General features: G+C 33.6%; 1 protein-coding gene across 8 annotated transcripts in view; it reads right to left on the bottom strand.

Moving 5' to 3' along the window:
• GRIK2 (glutamate ionotropic receptor kainate type subunit 2) overlaps positions 1–20,947 on the bottom strand; it is a 401,313-nt gene that overhangs the window by 140,730 nt on the left and 239,636 nt on the right. For all 8 annotated transcript variants that reach the window (XM_061369881.1, XM_061369874.1, XM_061369873.1 and 5 more), the window contains one exon: positions 3,912–4,135. In XM_061369881.1, coding sequence (XP_061225865.1) covers positions 3,912–4,135 — 224 coding nt within the window. The remainder of the gene's footprint in view (positions 1–3,911; positions 4,136–20,947) is intronic.

Raw genomic sequence — 20,947 nt, 5'->3', positions numbered from 1 at the left:
AGCGCTGCAATAAAGCACCTCATATAACCATTCCGGTGGTTGTGTGTCAGTCCTTATGCTAACAAAACCACACATATTGAAAGACCTATGCATATCAAACATATTTAACATTTTTAAAAAGTATGAAGCTGATTTCCTTCATACTGCCTACGCAGAATGGGAAGTATCCTCAAGTTACCAATACATCGATTTTTCAGAGACCAAAAATGCCAGTTTCATATACATAGGCTAATGGAAAAGAGAAACTATGCGTCTACAAAGTTGGTATACAACACTGTAAGAAACCAGCATGTTTCTCAGAAACGAATCAATGGTTTGCACCAACAGAGAGAAATGAAATGAAATTCCAGTAGCCAAGATTTTTCATTACATAGAAGAGAAAACATTGTGTGCTTGACAGAAGACAAAAAAGAGTTGGCACACTTTATTCCATTCTTCATTCCTTTAATCACATGTAAACTATGAATTTAACTGGAATTCTAAATCAAAGAAACAAGTAAAGGCAGAGGCGTAGAGTGAAGATACTGGAATTGGAAAGCTACAAGACTTTAGATGACAGAAGACACTCCTAACAGTGACACAGAGACACTGCTAGCTAACATCAGAAACAGATCTATTACTGTTGCCACAAGAGAAAAAAAAAAAAAAAAAGCTATATGATATGACTTTCTCAGTTCACAGAAAAGCAACGGACTTAGTGTCAAGCAGACTGGGTTTATCTATCAGTCATCAGCCTGTATGACAAGGAACTCAGAGACCACCATAACTACTTAGATTCAACAAACAGAAAAAACAAGATTGAGGATTCCATATATATGAAGGAATCACTGCCTACTATAATTCCCCACACAGAAAGGCAGCTAAAAAGAACAGCACAGAACACACATATCTTCATTCACATGTTCATTTTTGCATCACAATGCAAAAACTGCAATGCCTACATTAAATAGATGACTCATCATTTTGGGTGGGGACTACACAACGAAAATGACATAGAAAAGCCCTACAGCTAAAAAATCCATCTCCCTCCTAGCTTTTTGTCTTGTTGTGTATGGAAAGACTGAATCTTTTTATATCTGGTTGTCAAATTGGAAGGAAAATCCAATGCTTCGACAAACAAAGGAAAAGACTAATGAAGATTTATGTTACTTTTTTTCTCCACTTATGCCTAATATATTACTCTTTTCAGCAATTCTCTCTCAAAGATTCTTGAACCTTTTACTGATTTCTTCAACCTTCCCTAAATATGACCATAGCACTAATTAATGGGTGAAATCCAAGTACCATAAAAAGAACTGTACTTTTCATTTTCATTGTACCAAGCTCTTATATTCCAACACTGTCTGGAAGACAATGGTAAAACAATAAAATAATGAAAAATTTGACAGAAAATGGGAGGTGTAAATCTAAAAACAAATATTCTACACTGCACACTCTGATGCAATTACAAAACATCATATCATAAAAGACATACTAAGTGCTGCTCCAAACAGAAGTACACGTTATTATGAAACACAGTAAGTATTATGAAACACTGGTAGTCAAACATTCATTATGGAAGGATTATTATGAAACAGAAATCTTCTTAGTAACATACTCTAGGTGGAACCTATTAATTTACTGAGATACAGTCCAAGAGTTTCATGACACCAGGACTGAAAAATACATCATCAGCTGTGTAATACCTAATTTATAATCTGTACTGAAAATAGATAGTCAGCACTATACTGCAAAGTCCTCTTCACAACCACACTTCAATTAGCAGTATTTTCCTTTACATGATGGATGCATTTTGTGAATTCTGTTCGCAAAAGCCTCTTACTTTTGAATAATGTTCTTTTCTCTCTGTAATATTCAGCAGATTTCATATTTAGCTTCCACCTGTTTCCCTATATGAACTATAGCATTAGAAAATGTTATTATATACTACTAATTCATTCCAAATTATGGATAAAATTTGTAGATTGACTTACATAATCCTAAATATTTTATTTCTAAATTTGATATCAATATTTGGTTAGGCAATTAAGTGTTATTAAAAAACTTAGATATGAAGGCTGATATAAACAGGCATTAAAAAAGGTATTTTATAAAACTCTACAAAAAAAAATCCCAAAACAAACCCCTTCTCTGCTCAGTATAAAACATATTTCACCTTGTTTTACAATGAAGACAATGCTTCCAAATGTGTAAGGAATTTATGGTGCTCAACACAAAGACAAATAAGTGAAAAAAGTTCAGCTATAATGATCTACTATGTAGTGTTTCTGTTTAAAAAGTTCTTCCCAGTTCTGATAGTGAGATCAGGTGTCTGAATAGCTCAGAAAAAAAAAATAAAAAGCTTCAAGAACACATATCTTTCCTGCAAAATATGAAAAGACATATTTTCAAAGTAGGAACTCAGCTATGGGACTCTTACTAGCATTACTGGAAGCTGTCTATCGAAAGCACAGTGCAACATGCTGAAATGCCCTTCAGTGATAGCCATAGGTTTAGAACTCTTGATCATACATATAAACATTTTACATGAGGTGTTTCAAAAGATAATATTTGTGATTTATGCTTGACTCTGCTTTAAGAAGTATCTGTATCACAGGAGCACCTCAGAAATTAATTTACTCACTGGTTATATAGTCCACTAAAATATACTGTTCTTTCAAGAAGCTTTCAATGTAAGTGGCTTTTTAAAGCAAACTTTTAAAGAAGGCACATAAGTGAAGTTACTAATTACAAAATATGTTTCAGTGTTATCTATATTACTACAATATCTTATGTACAGGTGATCTTGCTAAATTGTTTTTAAACCTGTTTCTAAATATATTTTTTTCCCCTTAGTAGAGGAATGATACAATTCCTCCAAAATTAAGCAGATAGTATCAGGGAAGGATGGAGAGTCCTGCTATCAACTACAGCACAATAGGTAAAGAAAAACATGAAGTTATACTTTGTTCCACAGAATGAAATAATAATCCTCGGACTGAAGTGAGATTGAATTATCAAGTAAAAAATAACAACTTATTGAAGATATAAAAGCCGATAATATTAATATGTGTTTGACTAAAAAAATATTTGACTACTAGGACTACTGCATCCCTGTGAACTGCTGATTTACTGGGGTTTTTTTACTGATTTTTTTTGTTGTTGTTGTTTCTGTCACAGCAAAAGTAAATGTTATATCATGTTAGACTATTTCTGGGAGCATCTGGAGTCAGTCTTAATTACTTAAAAAGGAAAAGGTAAATAAAATGGAAATTTTTGACAACAGATGTTTTTCTCCTTCTCTAAAGAGAGCCCTATATATTAAATCAGTTTAGAATTTAACAACTGTTGTATAGAGTTTCTTAACTCCAAAGCTCAACTAAACATGCTTCCAAATAGTCTCAGATTTTAAACTATGTGAAGTATCTCAGGGATTTTTTTATAGCACACAGGTAAAAACTAAATAGTCTTACCTTCCTTCTAAAATACTAATCTACATTAAGTGACTTATAATAGGCAGAGGCCCAGTTTTGACCTCTAGGATTAACACAGGCAGCTAAGCACTCAATTTGAGATTAAGCAGCATAGCATCAAACAAAATCAGGCTAACAAAATAAAATATGTCAACCCCTGTCTTTTTGAACACAGCATAATTGGGAAAAGACATTTTGTAAACTTTCTAGTGTCTCTATATTTATAAATAAAAGGAGAAAGCTTCCTAGCATACTTAGGACATAGTGATATAAGAAACTGGAGACTTAGTATGGTGGTGGAGAAGATTAATAGTGAAAACCCTCATCATTAATTATTCTTCTTTACATCATGAAGTTATAAGAGTATGAAAGTAAGAAAATTTTTGTGACTTTTGACAATCATTAGTAAGAAAAAGATTATAACAATTGCCAAAAAAATCACAAAAGTTGACATGTTACCTGGCTATGACAAAGAGCACACAACTGACACCCAAGTAAGCCAGCAGAATATACATCCAGATATCAGGGGAGAGAGGATTCAGGAAGGAGAAGACGCCGGGGTTTGTACCATTGGGCTTGCGGTACAAAATACTTATTCCAAGAGTCATAAAGGGCTTGGAAAAGTCGATGACCTTCTCTCGAACATAGGTAATTGCCAATGGTGCAACTGCAAGGTCAGCTTTCTGTTAACAGAAATACAAAAAGAGAAACAAGCTATAAGTTAGAAGAAACATGTTGAAGCAGACAATCAGATTAGGCAATACACAAACTTCGTATGGAAGAGATTTTTCTTGTACTAGGTAGACTGAAATGTGAAACTCTCTTCTCCTTATAATTAAGGAAACAGTTATCCTGCTTCCTGTTTGCTAAACCTGAGATAACACAGAATATTTAAAGCATTATTACAGGGGTAGAAGTGAAGAAAAATACCACTTCCTGCAGAAAATATGAACATCCACTATCCCATCTTCTAAAACTTTGTAAGCGTATGTCTTCCCTCTGTCATTTCTTCGCTGTGCTCTTTAGATGCTAACATATTTGTGAAGCCCATGTATATATGCTTATACAAGTGCAGGGAAAGGGACAGGAAGCAGTTTTCTTACTGAAGAACTTCTAAAAATGGGAAGTGCTGCACCTGAAAGATTGCTTCAAGGAGTAAGTTCTAACAGAGTACAGCTGTCCTTACTAGTTTACAGAAATCATTATGAAACATTTAGATAACTGACTATCAATTGTAACATTTCAAATTAAATCATACAATATAATACAAGTGTATTTTGTCAATTTACATTTAGTTTTTGTTACAGCAATAACTCATAGCAGATTAGTAAATGATCTATAGTATTTTTTATTTAAAAGTTAATGGAAATCATAGTGAAAAGGAATCTACAGCATCTACTTCTAATCTCTGTCAACAGGTCTTGAAAGACTATTCTTCATATGTCTGTGTAGCTCTGTGCAAGTTGTAAACTAAGGATTCCTTGTAAAATATATGCAAATGTAGGCATGAAATGGCAGAAATGGTACAAGTACCATAAAATACTTTTATCTCTGTAACATAGCTGCAAATAACACCATTTTCAGAATACCTGTTTTAAAACAAGATACAAATATTTATCCCCTATAAAACCATATAAATTCATATATTTATATACGTTATTTTGCTTAGTTGGTATTGTGTAGACTGTGCAACATTCACAATCCCACACCATATTCTAGCACGTTAAAGTTCTGCTATGGTCTATTGTTATGCAAATTTAACATATCATTAGACCTACCCTAGTAAAATATTTCTATGCTACACTGTGAAACTCTCTTGGTGCTGTTAATTTAATTTTTTTGCTGGTCAAAAACATGTCATACACTTAATTTCCATTGGTATTCAGAACTTATAGGTATTTATCAGACAGCAAAGTTTTATTCCACAGCAGAGTTTTTATGGATTGCATATTACTGATGGTATTCCAACTGATGGAGAAAGGAAAGACTAAAGTAAGAAACTAAAACTAATTTTGATTAAAAATCATAGGTCAACATGTAGAAGTTGGAGAAACATAACAACTCATGTTATTAATAGTTTGTGAGGCAACTATCAGTATTACCATAAGAGTCTGAAGCCAAGTCACTAGAGACTGTCAGAAGATGCAACTTCACAAAGACAGAGAAAGCAGATGCAGACCATTTGGAAGTCTATTGGCAGTTGTAAATTTTGGTGTTAAAACATTAAGACAGCCTTAATGAATATCAGGCTCTTTTAACAAATACAATCGGAAATCCAACCCTTGGTCGTTAAATGAAAAATGAAAAACATATACATATGCATGTTGTTTGCATCTGCAGTGGAGTAAAGCTTTAGGGAAGTTCTTGCAGATGTCTCATGACAGAACAGGACAATCACATATTCCAGCCTGAGAGACAGAGATCCAAAATGCAGGTCTATGTCTTCGTATCTCAAGATTTTCTTCAGAGCTTTTGTAAGTCTGTTTCTATATCCTTGAACTAGTATACCACCATATGAACAACAACAACAAAAAGTCTTTACCGATTGAGGAAACAAAGATCTGCTAGAATTACTGATATAAAAATGTAATACTACATGTGGCCATTTTTGCTAATATGTGTTATCCCCAAAATGTTCAATTCTTTTGGCAATCAATAAATTCCGAAACAGCACTATATGAAAGTAAGTGAAATAAGAGGCTAAGTTTCCTGAAGCGCAATGCCAGGCCTCCTACACTCTTCTACAATGAAGAAATATGAGTAAGAGAATTCTCTTTTGGCAATTTTTCAGAATGAATTGGAGAGGAATGGTGTAAAACTAGGATTTTATCAATCTACATTTATTATCATTAACAAATGATTACATCCTAAAATGGCTTTCTGATAAGTTCCATAACAAACAATACTTGTCTCACTTGACAATGATACATTATTCCACTTTTTAGAATGAATATATGTATGACTTTAAAGGAAAAAGTTTATCTATCTGAAAGCATAATCTTAAACAGCACTTACTCTTGACCTTAGAGTACTTGAGACAAAGGCCTTTTTATGACAGCATCCAAGGACTGTTGAGGATAAACTAGTTGCTACAGAGAAAAATTCTGCACCCACTAAAGGTTACAATAGCACTTAGAAACAAGTCTGACAAGGACATTTCAACAGAAAGCACAGTCCTAAGCAAAATGGAAGAGTTGTACAGCAACAAAAACAGTAGCCATACCATGTGCTGAAGGAGCTCACTGCAGACAATAATGCCAACAGTAAATGGCAGAGACTGGAGAAAAATACTCCTCACAATAAATTCTTACTTTAATTATGTCATGTGTGAGGAAATCACAATCCAGCATTTACTCCACCATTCAAAGATACAGCATGATAAAATGGTGAATGGCTCTCACATTCTGCATCGATCTTGACAGTTTTTCAAAGAGAGGTTCTTTAACAAGAAAGAGAATTTCCAGGACAAGAGGGAGGAAGAAACAGAATTTATCATACTCCACAGGACACTTTCCAAAATCAGCTGAACCACTGACAGTTGTTCCCACCCTGTTGCCTCAAAAATTGCCAGATAGTTTGAACATCATTTGTAACAGTAAATTCTCAATAGCACTTTATTTTCTATCTTCATACCCCATCTTAAAGGGTAATAATATTTTCTCCTTTCATGCTAGCATATGCACTCTGAGTACATTACTGAACTACTCTGTGAATAGTGATTGCCAGACCTTCCCTTCTTTTTGTGTCATGTAAGAACTGCACATACTCTCTTCATAGCTGTGTAAAAGTTTCCCTGTCTTGCTACCACATGCAGTCTTAGGATGTTCACCCATCAGCAGACAACTCAAGTTATAGATGGTATCTACAGAAGCACCTAAGGCACAGTAAAATCCTCCTGCTTTGATTCTTCATTTACATTTTGCTTCCAAGCAGCTAGTTGACTATTTTTCATAAAATAACATTTAAAGAAAAAAGGGAGAACTTTTTTTTTCAGTTCCACAGAGCCGAAACTTGATACACAACCTCTAAGAAAACAATTTTTAAAATTACACTGAATTAAATCTGTGCATGCAGATACAAATAACATCAGTAAGAAATCTGCATATAAATGTTGAGTAGTGTATGGGCCACAGCATGTGCAGTAAGTATTTATAGGTATTGATATTTTTACGTTAAAAATTAACTCTAAAATGTAACCCTGAGGAAGTGCCACATTAATTTTTTGCAGAAATTGAACTTTGAAAGCATTTAATAGCTTCTACTAATAATGTTGGGGAAAAGAAGAACAAATGCTGATTGAATTTTCTTTTGATGATCTTTTTCTGAAAAACTTTTGTTTCACCTGTTTTATTAAAAGGAATTAAGAGTTTAAATACAATCTAGACATAGCAATCACAAAATGGCTAATAGGTATTTTTAATTAGACTCTACAACTACAGAATATTTCACCATAATAATGAAGCTACTTAGCTTATGACTATATGACTATATAGATAGACTCTCTATAGATAGACTCTTTAGCTAATGACTATATATATATAGTCATAAATGGACTTTCCTAGTGAGATTTTACTGATAACATCTTGCATTGATTTAGAAACCATATATATTTATATTGAAAATGCAGGGGGAATCATACAGCTATATCCATTCTCAGTTGTATATACAGTCAGTCAGTACAATCATACCGTGATGACACAAGATAAATGGATTTTAGTAATTTTACTTCTATACAGGCAGCAATGCACCTACTGTCTGTAACTATCTTTTTAAATAAAGGAAGATACTTTTCTAAAAGGAAAACTTCATAAGGCTTCTTTTTAGTCCACTGTGTCTGCTCTTCATCCTCAGGTCCAAAGTCAGTATATAAACTTCTTCAGCCGCCTCATATTTTTGAACTGTTAACCTGAGACCTGGATTTCAGTTACATTCCCATTGGAAAAATGCATTCCTAAGTTAAACAGAGGAAGGCTAAAGCACAGATTCTATAAATGCATTCAAATGGGCTCTTAATGTACAGAGAGCTTATGCATTATTCCCGTTTACAGAAGTCCATTTTCTTGCCACTCATTTGAAGACTAAGGTCTGTAGTTTGCCCTTAAACTTGTGATCCATTCTAAACTGCCTTGCTCATACTGCTACAGTAAATTTCACACACTGTGAAAAGCTTTTGGTCTTGACACAAGATACTCATTTCTTTTTGAAACTACTAGGACTCTATTAGGGCTTTATTGATATTTTTTATTTTAACCAGCTACTAACTTTAGTTTGGTATAAATTGTTTTTCATGTTTTTCTACCACCTTACACAATTTAGGGAGAAGAGACATCCTGAGATCTCTAATCCAGTCTCCTGCTCAAAGCATCTACATGAACAGACCAGGTTGCCTTGGGCTTTATCCAGTTAGTTTTGAAAACCTCCAAGGATGGAGACAACATAACCTCTCTGGATAACCTATTCCACTGCTTGTCTGTCCACATAGTGAAAAAATTTCTACAGACACAAAGTGGAGCAGGTTGTTTAAAGATGTTAGCAATTTGCACCCTGAGATGTTTTCAGTTTTCACCTGTGGTCTTTTCCTGCCAGACACCACTGTGAAGAGCCTGGATGGATCTTCTTGATAATCTACTCATAAGTCATGGAAAACTGCTATTAGAAGTTGCTGCCTTTGATAAATGTAAATAAAATACCATAAAGTCCAAAACAAATCCAGATTAGATAGCTGAGTTTAGATGTCACACCTTCTTATGTGTGGGATACTGACTTGTATCATTTAAGATTAATTGCTAGCAATATCACATACAGATGCAATTTTATCATTTGCTACTTTATTAATAAAATAATTTAACATAATAAAGTAACATATGATAACAGTTCCAATAGGTACTGGTTCAAGTTACACATTTACTTCTAAATCCTGAGCTGCTTTTCAGTATTTACTGTTCAGCAACAAAATGTTACAGGTAGACAGTACTTTTTGCAGTTTACTCTGACTCATTTTACTAACACTTAGTAATATTTTATAGCTGTTTTATTTTAATTAGACATCCTTATGGCTAATACTTTTCTTGGGAAAGTCTTGAATAGATATGGTAAGTAACGTCTGTGTCAACTGCTTGCTCCTTTGTTATTTTCTGAATGTTTAGCCAAGGAAAAATACTAGTACTAAACCCATCAGGAACTCAGTTAATTTACATTATTTCCTCTTATTCAGGGTCAGTAAACCTAGGATTTTTTCTAGCCCACTATTATCTATGCCAGCATGGATTAGACTTAATAGCTGAATAGATGTAACATGAGTTACATCTTCCAAACATGAGTTACCCTTACGAACATGTTACCTTTTGAAATAGTCACAAAGTTCCTACCTGTTGATTTATAGAATACAGTTTCACTAAAGTATTTTGCACCAACTTTGTTTAATTAGCACTTACACAAATGTGATGTAAGAGGACTAGAAACAGTGGACCACAAAACTAAACTTAGCAGGAAGATGGATGACAGTAAGTTACAACAAGAAAATCTCAGCCTTAATTCTTCAATCCAGCAGACTTCAACTAACTTCAACTAACTTCAATCCAGCAGACTTTTCCTCAAAGGGCTCTTCTAATGATTAGAAGAGCAAGATTTACATACTCATAGAAAGGGCAAACTGCCAAAGACAATATTTATAAGACAGTGAAAATATTATGGCTCAGATATTTTGAAGGGTCCCTCAAAAAAAAAATAATCAAAGTTTTAGAATAGTTTTTCATGGTTATCACACTTTTTTTTCCAAATTGTATTTTGCATCAGAGATGGTTACTTAACATGAAAACTACTGGGCACCACACTCCAGTGCATCTTCTTGAAATAAAATACAGAACACCTATTCCTTGTTTGCAGCTAGCATTTTTATCATTATAATTTCTGGATTTACTGCAACTCCCTGGAAGTTTGTGGTTTTTTTTCAGTTGTTGAACAGGTGTGTCACCTAGACTTTCCATTGCACTTGTTAATGGAAATCCATTACTGATTCCACTCCTTTTAATTTTTACATAAATTCTCAAATATATGAGCTTTTATTAAATACTTTCAGTGAATTCATTTCATCATGCCATAAAGTTTGCGTTGTGTCCAGTTTCACATGTTTTCACTTTTCTGTATCACTATCATCTGCAATTTTTTACAAGAGAATCAAAATTACAAATAATGGCTTTCCATACCATTTGGATACAAGAAGGTCACTGCAGAATATACTACGTCCGTTTGATTAACAGTTCCCAATTGACAACATTTTGAAATCTGTCATTTCATCAGCTTAATGAATGGGATAAACTCTATTAATATGAACTTATTCGACCTGTGTTCTTGTCCCCTCCAACTACATTTTTACATAGCCATCAGAGAAATAGTTTTCTTTTTAAAAGAATCCACACACTGAAATGCTCAATGAATCATTAAATTCCACTGTCTTAGAGTTTAACTAAAATAGATCATTATTATAATAAATACCAAAAAATGGTCTTTTTATATAACTTATTTTTGTAATTTATATATAATCTAAATATATAACTTATGCATTATATGTATATATTAATACTTATATCTTAAAACCAAAAATGTTTATCTATTGTGTATATGCTCAAAACATTATCCATCATAAATGCTTTACACGTGCCATAATTATAAAATAATTACATGTCATATATTTTATTACCCCCAAATATTGTCACAAATTTAAGGAAGAAAAATGTCAGTAGTGTTTTATGCACTAGATCCTTATTTCTATACTGCCTAAAGTATATCTAAGCTAATGCATTTGAAAAGTAGGTCCATTTATTTAAATTCAATAAAGCTTATCCAAGCTTTAGGCATTATTTAAATACTGAAGATACCAAGATAAACTTATTAACAGTCACCTTTAATAAAACTAAAATTCAAATCCTAGGAATGAAATCTGTGGTGTTTTAGTTTAAAAGTTTCTGATATTTATAAGATGATATCAGTGAAACACTTAAAATGTCATTAATATTAAAATTTATTCCTTATATTGTGTAAAGCTCTGCTTCAGTCTGGAAGACAAGGATCAACAGAGGTGTACAAATACACAATGAAAAAGAACACACAATATAATAAGAAAAAACATTGATCAGCATGACATGCAGATGTAGACAAATTCCTAGTGTATCTACTGCCCAATTACAAAGTGGATGGATAGTTAAGTAATGACAATTATGAATGACACTATGTTATTCAAAGAAAAATTGCACTATGTCAACTTGCACAAGAAGAAGTGGAGGACAGTAAATAAAATGAACTCAGAATAAGAAACAATGAAATGATTGGCCAAGAAGGAAATCATGGAGATGATTAAGATATTGGAGTACCTGCTGTATGAGGAGATACTTGATAGAGATGGGACTGTTTAGCCTGGAGAAGGCCCAGGGGAATCTGATGAATGAATACAAATAACTAAAACAGAGAGGGAAAGTGAAAAAGACAGAGCTAGACCCTTTTCAGTGGTACCCAGTGAAAGAAAAGATAAAAATTACAAATTGAAATGTAATAAATTCCATTTAAATATAAACCCCAACTTTTTTATTGTAGCAACAGTCAAACACTGAAGCAGATTGCCCAGAGAAGTTGTGGAGCCTCCATCCTTAAGGCCAGTCAAAACTTGATGTGACATGGCCCTGGGTAACCTGCTCTTGTTGACTGTGCTTTGAGCAGGTATTTGGACTAAATGATCTCTAGGGTCAGTTTTGAACTCAATAATTTTTTGTTTCTGCTGTGTAAGTAATATTTCTTTCCGGTTCTCTCACACACCTTTATAACAAAACTACAATTTTATTTCTATTCTGAATGCAGACAGAGAAAGAAATTTGCAACTAATAAATCTTGGCTTGGCATATAGCTTACTAAAAATTTTTGTGATGCTGCTGGTTTCCTATTAAGCTGAAAGTAGTTTTAAACAGATAAAATATTTTTTTGTGAATTACAAAGACAACCAGAAATTGCTCAAATATTGCAAGAATTTAAATACTAAAATATGTAATCTCATTTGTCTTATTTCTATAATACTGGTTTACAGTGGGGAATTAAGATAAAAGTGAAATATTTTTTCTCTGATAGCTACACTAGAGAACAATGTTCCTAGAGACACTTCAAACTTATAAACGCCTAAATATAGCACATGAGATACTCTACAGATATCATGATATCAAATTAGACATAGGACCATCAAGTCTAGAATAGAAATGTGCTATTTCTGTCCCACAAAGGGTGTAACAGGATTAGTCTAGAGAACAGCAATGACACTTTGCTTCTATGGTGGCTTTTCCTAACTGGCCTGTCTTTTCTTTATTATTACACTGTGAGAATAGTATAAGTGTAGCTTTTACAACAGTCTTGTTTTTATATTTTGGAATTATGAAATCCTACAACATTTCAATACCTCTTTTCATGGCCACAAGGATCATTTTCAAGCTACCCTGAAAATCGTAAGACATGGAAGTGACAGGGCTGAATCCTGTACATGACATTTTGGAAGAGCTCAATTATATTCCCATCCAGGCAAACTAAGCTGAAAAACTAAGGGTAGTCTATTTCCATACATTTGAAGAATGACTTGAGGATCTGTTTTTAACAAGAATTTGATACATTTTTTACAAGACATTCATTCTGGAATAAGTGCAGCATTCTTTACAATATCAATCCACATGATTAAAAAAAAAAAAAAAAAGATAAACAAAAACGACAAGCAACCCTTCCCTCCCAACAGAAAAGAAAACCAAAAAGAAAAACAAAAAAAACCCAACCAAACCCACCAAATTAACCTATGTAAGTGTTCTAGTTTTAAGGAAATATCTATATTGCCTCAGACACAGAACTGTTAAACAGAACAGGCTTTCTGCTTAACAACCCATTTTTTGTACTGTAAGCATTTTGCTTCCAATAACAGATTATTGTATACACTTCTAAAGCAAAGCAAGAACTAAAAAGCTTAATACTTTTAATTTATTTAAACTTGACTTTACAGAACTAAAAGAAAATTTTTAACCACTCTTTTAAATTACATGGGGTTTCTATCTGAAACAGTCTCAGTTTGTCACTTGTCCAGCATCCTTTCGGTGTTTCTGCTGGCAATTCATGAGTACTATGCCCCATGCATTCACACAAAATATACATTCATTCTTTACAAATACCTATGTGCAGTCACTGGTAATGCTTACGTGTGTTTGCTTGAAAGAGTCCAGCGTAGAGCCAGAAAGATGATTAAGGGAGTAGAACATCTCCCTTATGAGGAGAGGCTGAGGGAGGTGGGTGGAGGAGAGGAGACTGAGAGGTGACCTCATCAATGTTTACAATATGTAAAGGGTGGGTGTCAGGATGATGGAGCTAGGTTTTTTTCAGTGATGTCCAGTGATAGGACAAGGGGCAATGGGTGTAAACTGGAGCATAGGAGGTTCCATGTGAACATCAGGAAAAGCTTTTTTACTGTGAGAGTGACAGAGCACTGGAACAGGTTGCCCAGGGGGGTTGTGGAGTCTCCTACATTGGAGATATTCAAGGCCTGCCTGGACAAGATCCTGTGTGATGTACTCTAGGTTACTGTGCTCTTGCAGGGGGGTTGGACTAGATGATCTTTTGAGGTCCCTTCCAACCCTTGGGATTCTGTCATTCTGTATTTATACATATTTGTTCCATGCTAAGACACATTCTTAGGAAGTTACTCATCTTCATAGGTTACCACACTTTACTGCTAATCAGGACTTCACAGGTCAGGAAATAGCACAATAAAAATTTACTGTGCAAATTAATTTCAAGCTTTTGTGACAAAGTAACATGACTTTCTTCATAACACACATACACACAATCAGTTTCATCTAATGCATTTTGAACTTAAGTAAGGCTGCACTGACAGGCTTTTGTTTTTCTTACTCAACTCTGGATGTTCAACTTCTGTATAATTCTTTTAAACAACTAAACTATCTTTGATACTATAAGAATGAGTCAGAATTAATACCTTTCAGTTCCCCAAATGACATGGCTGATGTTGTGTTTTGGGTATCATTCCCAGGGACACATGTCCTGCTAGCACATCCTGAAACTGTTTTACGAAAATGTCGTTGCGAAAGTTGACATACTCCAGTGTTCCATAGTCCCTCTTCCCTACATTCCATGGACTATTCATTTTGAGATGCATTGAAACTCTTTGGAGATGAGCAAAACACAAATTGCTCTTTAAAAAAAAAAAAAAAAAAAAACTAACAAAAACAAACCAACTTTTAGTATTCCTGACAATATTAATAATTTATTTGGTTATGTTACTTCTACTTCATGAATACACTTCTAGTTGATTTATATAGCTCACCTGCAAATCTTTCAAAAATATTCTGTTACCATTTCCAAATGAAGAAAATCCAAGCAGAAGTTAAGCAGCAACATTTCTCATGAACAACTTCTGAGTGTGTCACATTCAGAGTTATGAGTACAATTTGTGAATTCCTGATATACCAAGCATGCAATCAAACTCCTTAATTATTAATTCTAGAGACAAGCAGGTTAAAATAAGGACTGAGTAGGCAGAGAGGAAGACTAAGGGAAAATTGAGAAAACTGGTACCATTCAACTTTCCCTGTACAGCTGAACTTATTTTGACTTTGCAGTGATCAAGCACAGCACAGTCAAGTATTGGTATTGTAGAAAAAGACTGAATGAACAGATTAATTATAGGATCTAAAAATAACATGCAAATGACATGCAAAATAAAATTGTGAAATTTCCTCCTTGGAGGAAGAGCACATTTGAATAGACAAGTTGTTTTGTCAGTTTTTTAGAAATGCCCCATGCCTGGAAGTGCTGGAGGCCAGTTTAGATGGGGCTTTAAGCAACCTGATCTAGTGAAGGTTTCCCTGCCCATGGTGGGGGATGGAATCAGATGATCTTAAAGCTCCCTTCCAACCCAACCCATTCTATTATTCTATGATCATTACAGCAGCAAAACTGATTATAAAGATCAGATAACTGTATGAGGTTATGAAGGATATGAAAAATGCAACGCTTTTATGAATACAGCCTTATTACTGGATTCAGTCAGTTCCTAATCATTGATGTAAGCATAGATAATGCTTGAGCTAAAGAGTTATCTTTTGAAGTTTCATTTGAAAAACTTCATGCCTCTGCCTTGATGGGCTATGATTCACTTCACTGGCCGTGCAGTGAAAATGAGTTCCTGTTATTCACTGTACAGTTTTTATCTGTAACTTGAACGTAATCAGTTTACATAACTGACATTAGCTAGGCATGTCCAAATAGCTAATAAGTATAAATGGGGATTATACTGGTTTAGATTTAAAATGTATTCTGTGCTAATTCTTACACACTAATTATTTAACCCAGGCTCTAAAATATTTGCTCCCTCATACATGTTTGATTTGTACCAGTGCTGGCATTCTTTTGGCAGTAGCTTCTCAAAGAATATTTGATTTGAAAACCATTTCCAGGAACTTGTGAAGCTGTGATTGACCATCACTAAAAAATAAAATAAAAATAATAAAAAAAAAAAGTGGGGGATGGCCATGTAAGTGGGCAGACATCCTATTTATGAATAGCAAGCAAGGAAGCAAGCAGTATGATGGTGAAGGCAAGTAAAAGAAATTATAAACTAACAGTTCTACACAGCAAGACATGCTATTATCATGAGGAATCCTGGCCTGTAATTAAGTGTAATTCCTGAGTTTTAGCTCCAAAAAAGTAAGTTAGATTCTTTGGCAATACACTGATAGGATTCAGTAAGACTGGTAGAATGAAAAGAGTAAAATAGAAATGGAAAAAAGAAGGGTATTGTCACATAGGAACAGAAAAATGTTTTTAAAAGAAAAAGGTTCGTTAGTTAAAATTGTGAAAATTAAAATAAGAAAACCATAATATCCTAACTGTAAAATACATTACTTAGACATACCATAGTTAAATGAACAAGAAGGAAATACTCATTTACCCCTATAAATGTCAGATAAGCACCCCTTTAAGTACAGATCATCAAAAAAAAAAAAAAATCCAAAGAAATAAAATCCACACATCTCAGAGCACTTATTAGGAAAATCCTTTTGTCAAAGTCTCCTGCTACTTCTGGTGTAAAATAACTAAAAATGTACATAAAATTTTTCATCCAGTTTCTTCAGGACACATAGGATGTGATCAGTTTAAAAGATCATGTTATAGCATTAATGACTATTAAGAAAAAGTGTATACATTATTATTCTGTACGTCTTACTGAAATATTAGAAATATTACCAATTCTTAGTTTACTAAAAGCAGACGGTTTGGAAGTTCTTTGGAAAGTAATTGTTTACTTTCAACTGCTCTTTTTTGAAAATGATATCTTCAGACTGTCCTGTACTTGAAATCAGTAACAAATCCTTTGCTGGCAATTTAATAAGGAAATCATATATGCACTTCTGCTATATTTCTCACTGAATACATATTTTGCACACTTGACCTAAACCTATCATTTAGGATTTCTTTGACATTTCACATTATAGATGTTTTAGATTCCTCCGGCATATTTCATGGCTTTCTGCAATACTTTCGGCTGTACTCTCTCTGAACTTTATTTATTTAATTTAATGCAAATTATTTATTTGTTTGTTTGCTTATTTGTTTATTTATTTATTTCTACATAACCTTTAGTTAGAGTTAGGATCTGTCTGTACATTTTTTCCCTGGGAATATTCTATACAGCCTTTATTAGAGAGAGACTAATTACATGTAAATTAAGTGCCATCTTGTGAGTATAGAGACTGATTTTTGGCTGATCATTTGAAGCACTAGTAGAACTGTTGTTGCTAGTTCTTCTATGGTTGTGTGGAAGAGAATATCTTTAATCTTTCATCTTAAAGCAAACAAACAAACAAACAAAAAGCATAGTAAGGCATATTTGAGTGAATTACATCGATAAATTCAGACATGCAAGATAAAAATTTGCAGAGAGCTTCTGTAAGTCTATGTATATATTGTTTGTTTGAAATGAAAAGCAGAAGCTTAAGCAACAAAAGACACATAGTTGCTTGTCAGGAGACACCTGCTGCTGCTTGTTCAGCTTGGAACAAATTACATTGGAAATAAAAGGTCAGAGCAGTGGAAGTTTTCGATTAATGAATTAGCTTAGACTGAAAGGTTCTAAAAACACAGGTGATATCCTTATGACATATTACAAATGATCATAATAAATTATCCTGCAGACCCCAGGACAGATTTCAGACAGAAAGGAAATACTACTTTAATGAGGAAAAGAAAGCATGCAAGCAATAATAACTGTAAGATATTATGAATATTTAAACCAGTAAACTTTTGCTTGAAAAAAATATTAAAGTCCCTTAACAGAATCATTGGTAGTATATTATGACAAAGAATAATTGAAGGATTTTGAATACTATCTTTAAATATTAAATAATGTGAATTAGTAGCTTTGTTTAAATAGAGTTTTGCTGGAAAAGCATAAGTTAACGAATGTAACCAATAATGATTACTTGAAACTAGAAGAAGAATTTTTCAGCATAGAATGCTGAATTTGTAAGGTAAATACCAAGAAATAAAAATGCACTCAGAACAGATGGCTTTCAAATGGCTAAATAGATAAATCATGAAAGAGACAAATTATAAAGAAAATGTAAGAAAGCTAAAAAAACCCAAACAGATTGTGATTAAAAAAATAGAAACTGTAGTGTTTTAATCATATACAAAGAATACAGAAAAAAACGGAATTGTGTCTTTTTTTTTTTTAAGAGGGTAGATAAAAATAAAATGAAAAACCAAGTAACTAGAAAAAAAACTAAACAAAACAAAACAAAACAAAACAAAAAAAACCCAAAAAATTCCATCAGAAATCAGTAAGCATTCAACCTATCATCTATCTATATTCACCAGAGTGGCTGGCTCAAGAAACAACTATATTTTAAATGCAAACTTTCCAAGACAATATGTGGTTTATGGAGTGTTGACCCTTAAAACATCTTCTCTCAGAAGGATTGGAGTTCAAACTTATATATAGAAAACGTTTAGCATTATAAAAATTTTCATCACATGTCACCTTAGAGTCAGTTGCAGTTGCTATCTTAGAGCGAAGTTCTGGGAAAAAAAAAAAAATAAAATCTCACATAGCTTGCCAAAACTTTAACCTAAATTTTGTATACTACACTATGTATTAGCAATTTAAATTCCGCTTTCATAATGCAAAGCTTCTCAATGTATCCCATGTAAACTCATACAAGGAGCAATTCTAAAAAGTGTGAAAGCTTTATAGATGGACAAGACATTTTTTAATGCAATCTATGAGCAAAGAAGAGTTGCAAACTCCAAAATAAAGACAGATTTATGGATTCTGCAGATGAAAACTATTCAGACACATAAAATGTTACAGCTTCTGCTGAATTTAGTAGCTTCCTCTCAATATTCATTCAAACTAAAACCAAATGAGTGGTTTTTGAGGGCTCATAATTTAGTATCTATTACTACATTTTGTATATTGAGCTAAGATTTCCTCAGCGTATTAAGAACATAAAATGCTTCCCTGTAATAAAACTTATTTAATGAATTTTCACATAAAATTTCACGTGTTTTCCAAACAAGTTTTCCTTAGCCTTAGCTCTACACCTTGAAACCTTCCTCTAAAGTTGTCATGAACACTTTCCACACTCTTTTCAAAAATTAGATGTGAAGTTTAAAGAACCAACATTGGTGGATTGCAAAGAAAGGGTCTCATACAATGGGAAAGTACTGCCACACAAGCCCAGTGATGAACTCAAGGTTCTCAGAACAGCAGCTGACCAGAATCCCATCCAAAACCACTCCACCTGCACAGGTTTAGAAGCATGAATATTAACTAGCCAACTGCATGGGACAAGTACACACTGATACTGCATGTGATGAGCATGCGCTAATTACACAAACAGTGGTAACTGTTTATCCTACCCCTAGTATTAGGTCCCCAAACATTAGACTGAAGCATTATATGACCATTGCTTAATTAAAAATCCTTTGTAATTCTAGACTTCATTCTGTGTGTCTCTCCTCAGTCAGTAGTGGAATGCAAAAGAGCAAGTATGGGTTTGAGCCCTACTAGAAACAGAAGCACACTAGTGGGTTTGAGTCCCACTAGAAGACAGGTCATTTTGAGTCCTACCAGAACTCATGGTGCCCTAGTGGGTTCAAGTCTTACTAGAAGGGAAATGAGTCCCAGCGTAATTCGCTTGACGTAAGTTTAGAAGCCTGTCACATTACATTGTATATTCACATGATCATTTGATCCTTCATATTATTTGTTAAAAATCTGTATAACACTTGATCTTTGCCACTCAAACCATATTTACATTTTCTCTCCACTTTCTTCTTTCCCTTAGACTGAATAGCCTGAATATTTCTTGCTATAAGAAATGAAAAATACCCTTTTTTCTGTGTAACCCTAACCCTAACCCTAACCCTTTCTGTGCCTTCAGCAGAAATAATTTAAAAAACTAAAACAAAAACATACAGACACACACACACACACAAAGCCAAACCACAACTAAACCATCAAATAAACTAGGCTTTGTTAAGCTTATTTTGAGTGTTGTTAACCTAATAAAAAAATATTTAATCGAGATATACAAACAGAAGAAGAAGTTCTATCCAGACAGCTATGTAAAGGTACAGAAATCTTAGGAACACACACAGACATGCAAACTTGCTATGAAACCACTGGTAGAAAAATTACTATTTTCTTTCTTAATTGATAAAGATTCTCACGCAGTTGTTTATCACATTTAGTTTCTCATGGTAATCCTTATTTTTTCCAGTTTCTAATACAAACATGATAGATGACAGGGATAATGAAAACAAATAATTGGAAAATACCATAATTCTGTGAGAAGAGTTATGTTTACTTACACAAACAAGGATTGGTGTTTGGAAAAGTCTTAGTATACTTTTTTGAGAGAGTAAGTTACTGACTGCAATTTAAAAAAAAAAAAAAAGATGAATACCCAGTGAATACTATAGCAAGTGCAGTAAAAAGATAATTTTGTAACAACAGGTTGTACCCTAAAAATTGCTTCAATAAGAACCTACACGTGAGACAACTCCAAAAGGCAGATGACTGAGTTCTTATTCCAGGCCCTTTTCTGGACTGGATTAGAGTTTGTGATATTCTCTAAGGTATCCCTATGCCTCTAGTTACTGTTGCATCAATGAAAGGATTTCCCATAGGTTTTAGATCTGCCAGCACTATGTGGGTGCCTTGGACAGCTAAAGGAAGCTCAAGTGGCAATTTAAGCTTCCAAAACAGCCAGTGAAAGTCTAATCAATACAGATGATAGTGTCTAAAGAGCAAGCCAGCTGAACATGTTCTAGAAAAGTGTTTTCTGTTTCTTAATATGTGTACTGCAGAAGAAATACCTTGGATAGACAACCTGTCCTCAAATGTGCTGCTTCAGGTGTCCTCTGTCACAATCTGTTGCCTTATGAGGATGTACATG

The sequence above is a fragment of the Neopsephotus bourkii genome, unplaced genomic scaffold (genome assembly GCF_033783945.1).
Source record: "Neopsephotus bourkii isolate Nb327-2 ecotype Australia unplaced genomic scaffold, CSIRO-AGI_Nbou_v1 NB_1511, whole genome shotgun sequence".
Lineage (NCBI taxonomy): Eukaryota > Metazoa > Chordata > Aves > Psittaciformes > Psittacidae > Neopsephotus > Neopsephotus bourkii.
This window is presented reverse-complemented; position numbering and strand designations above follow the sequence as displayed.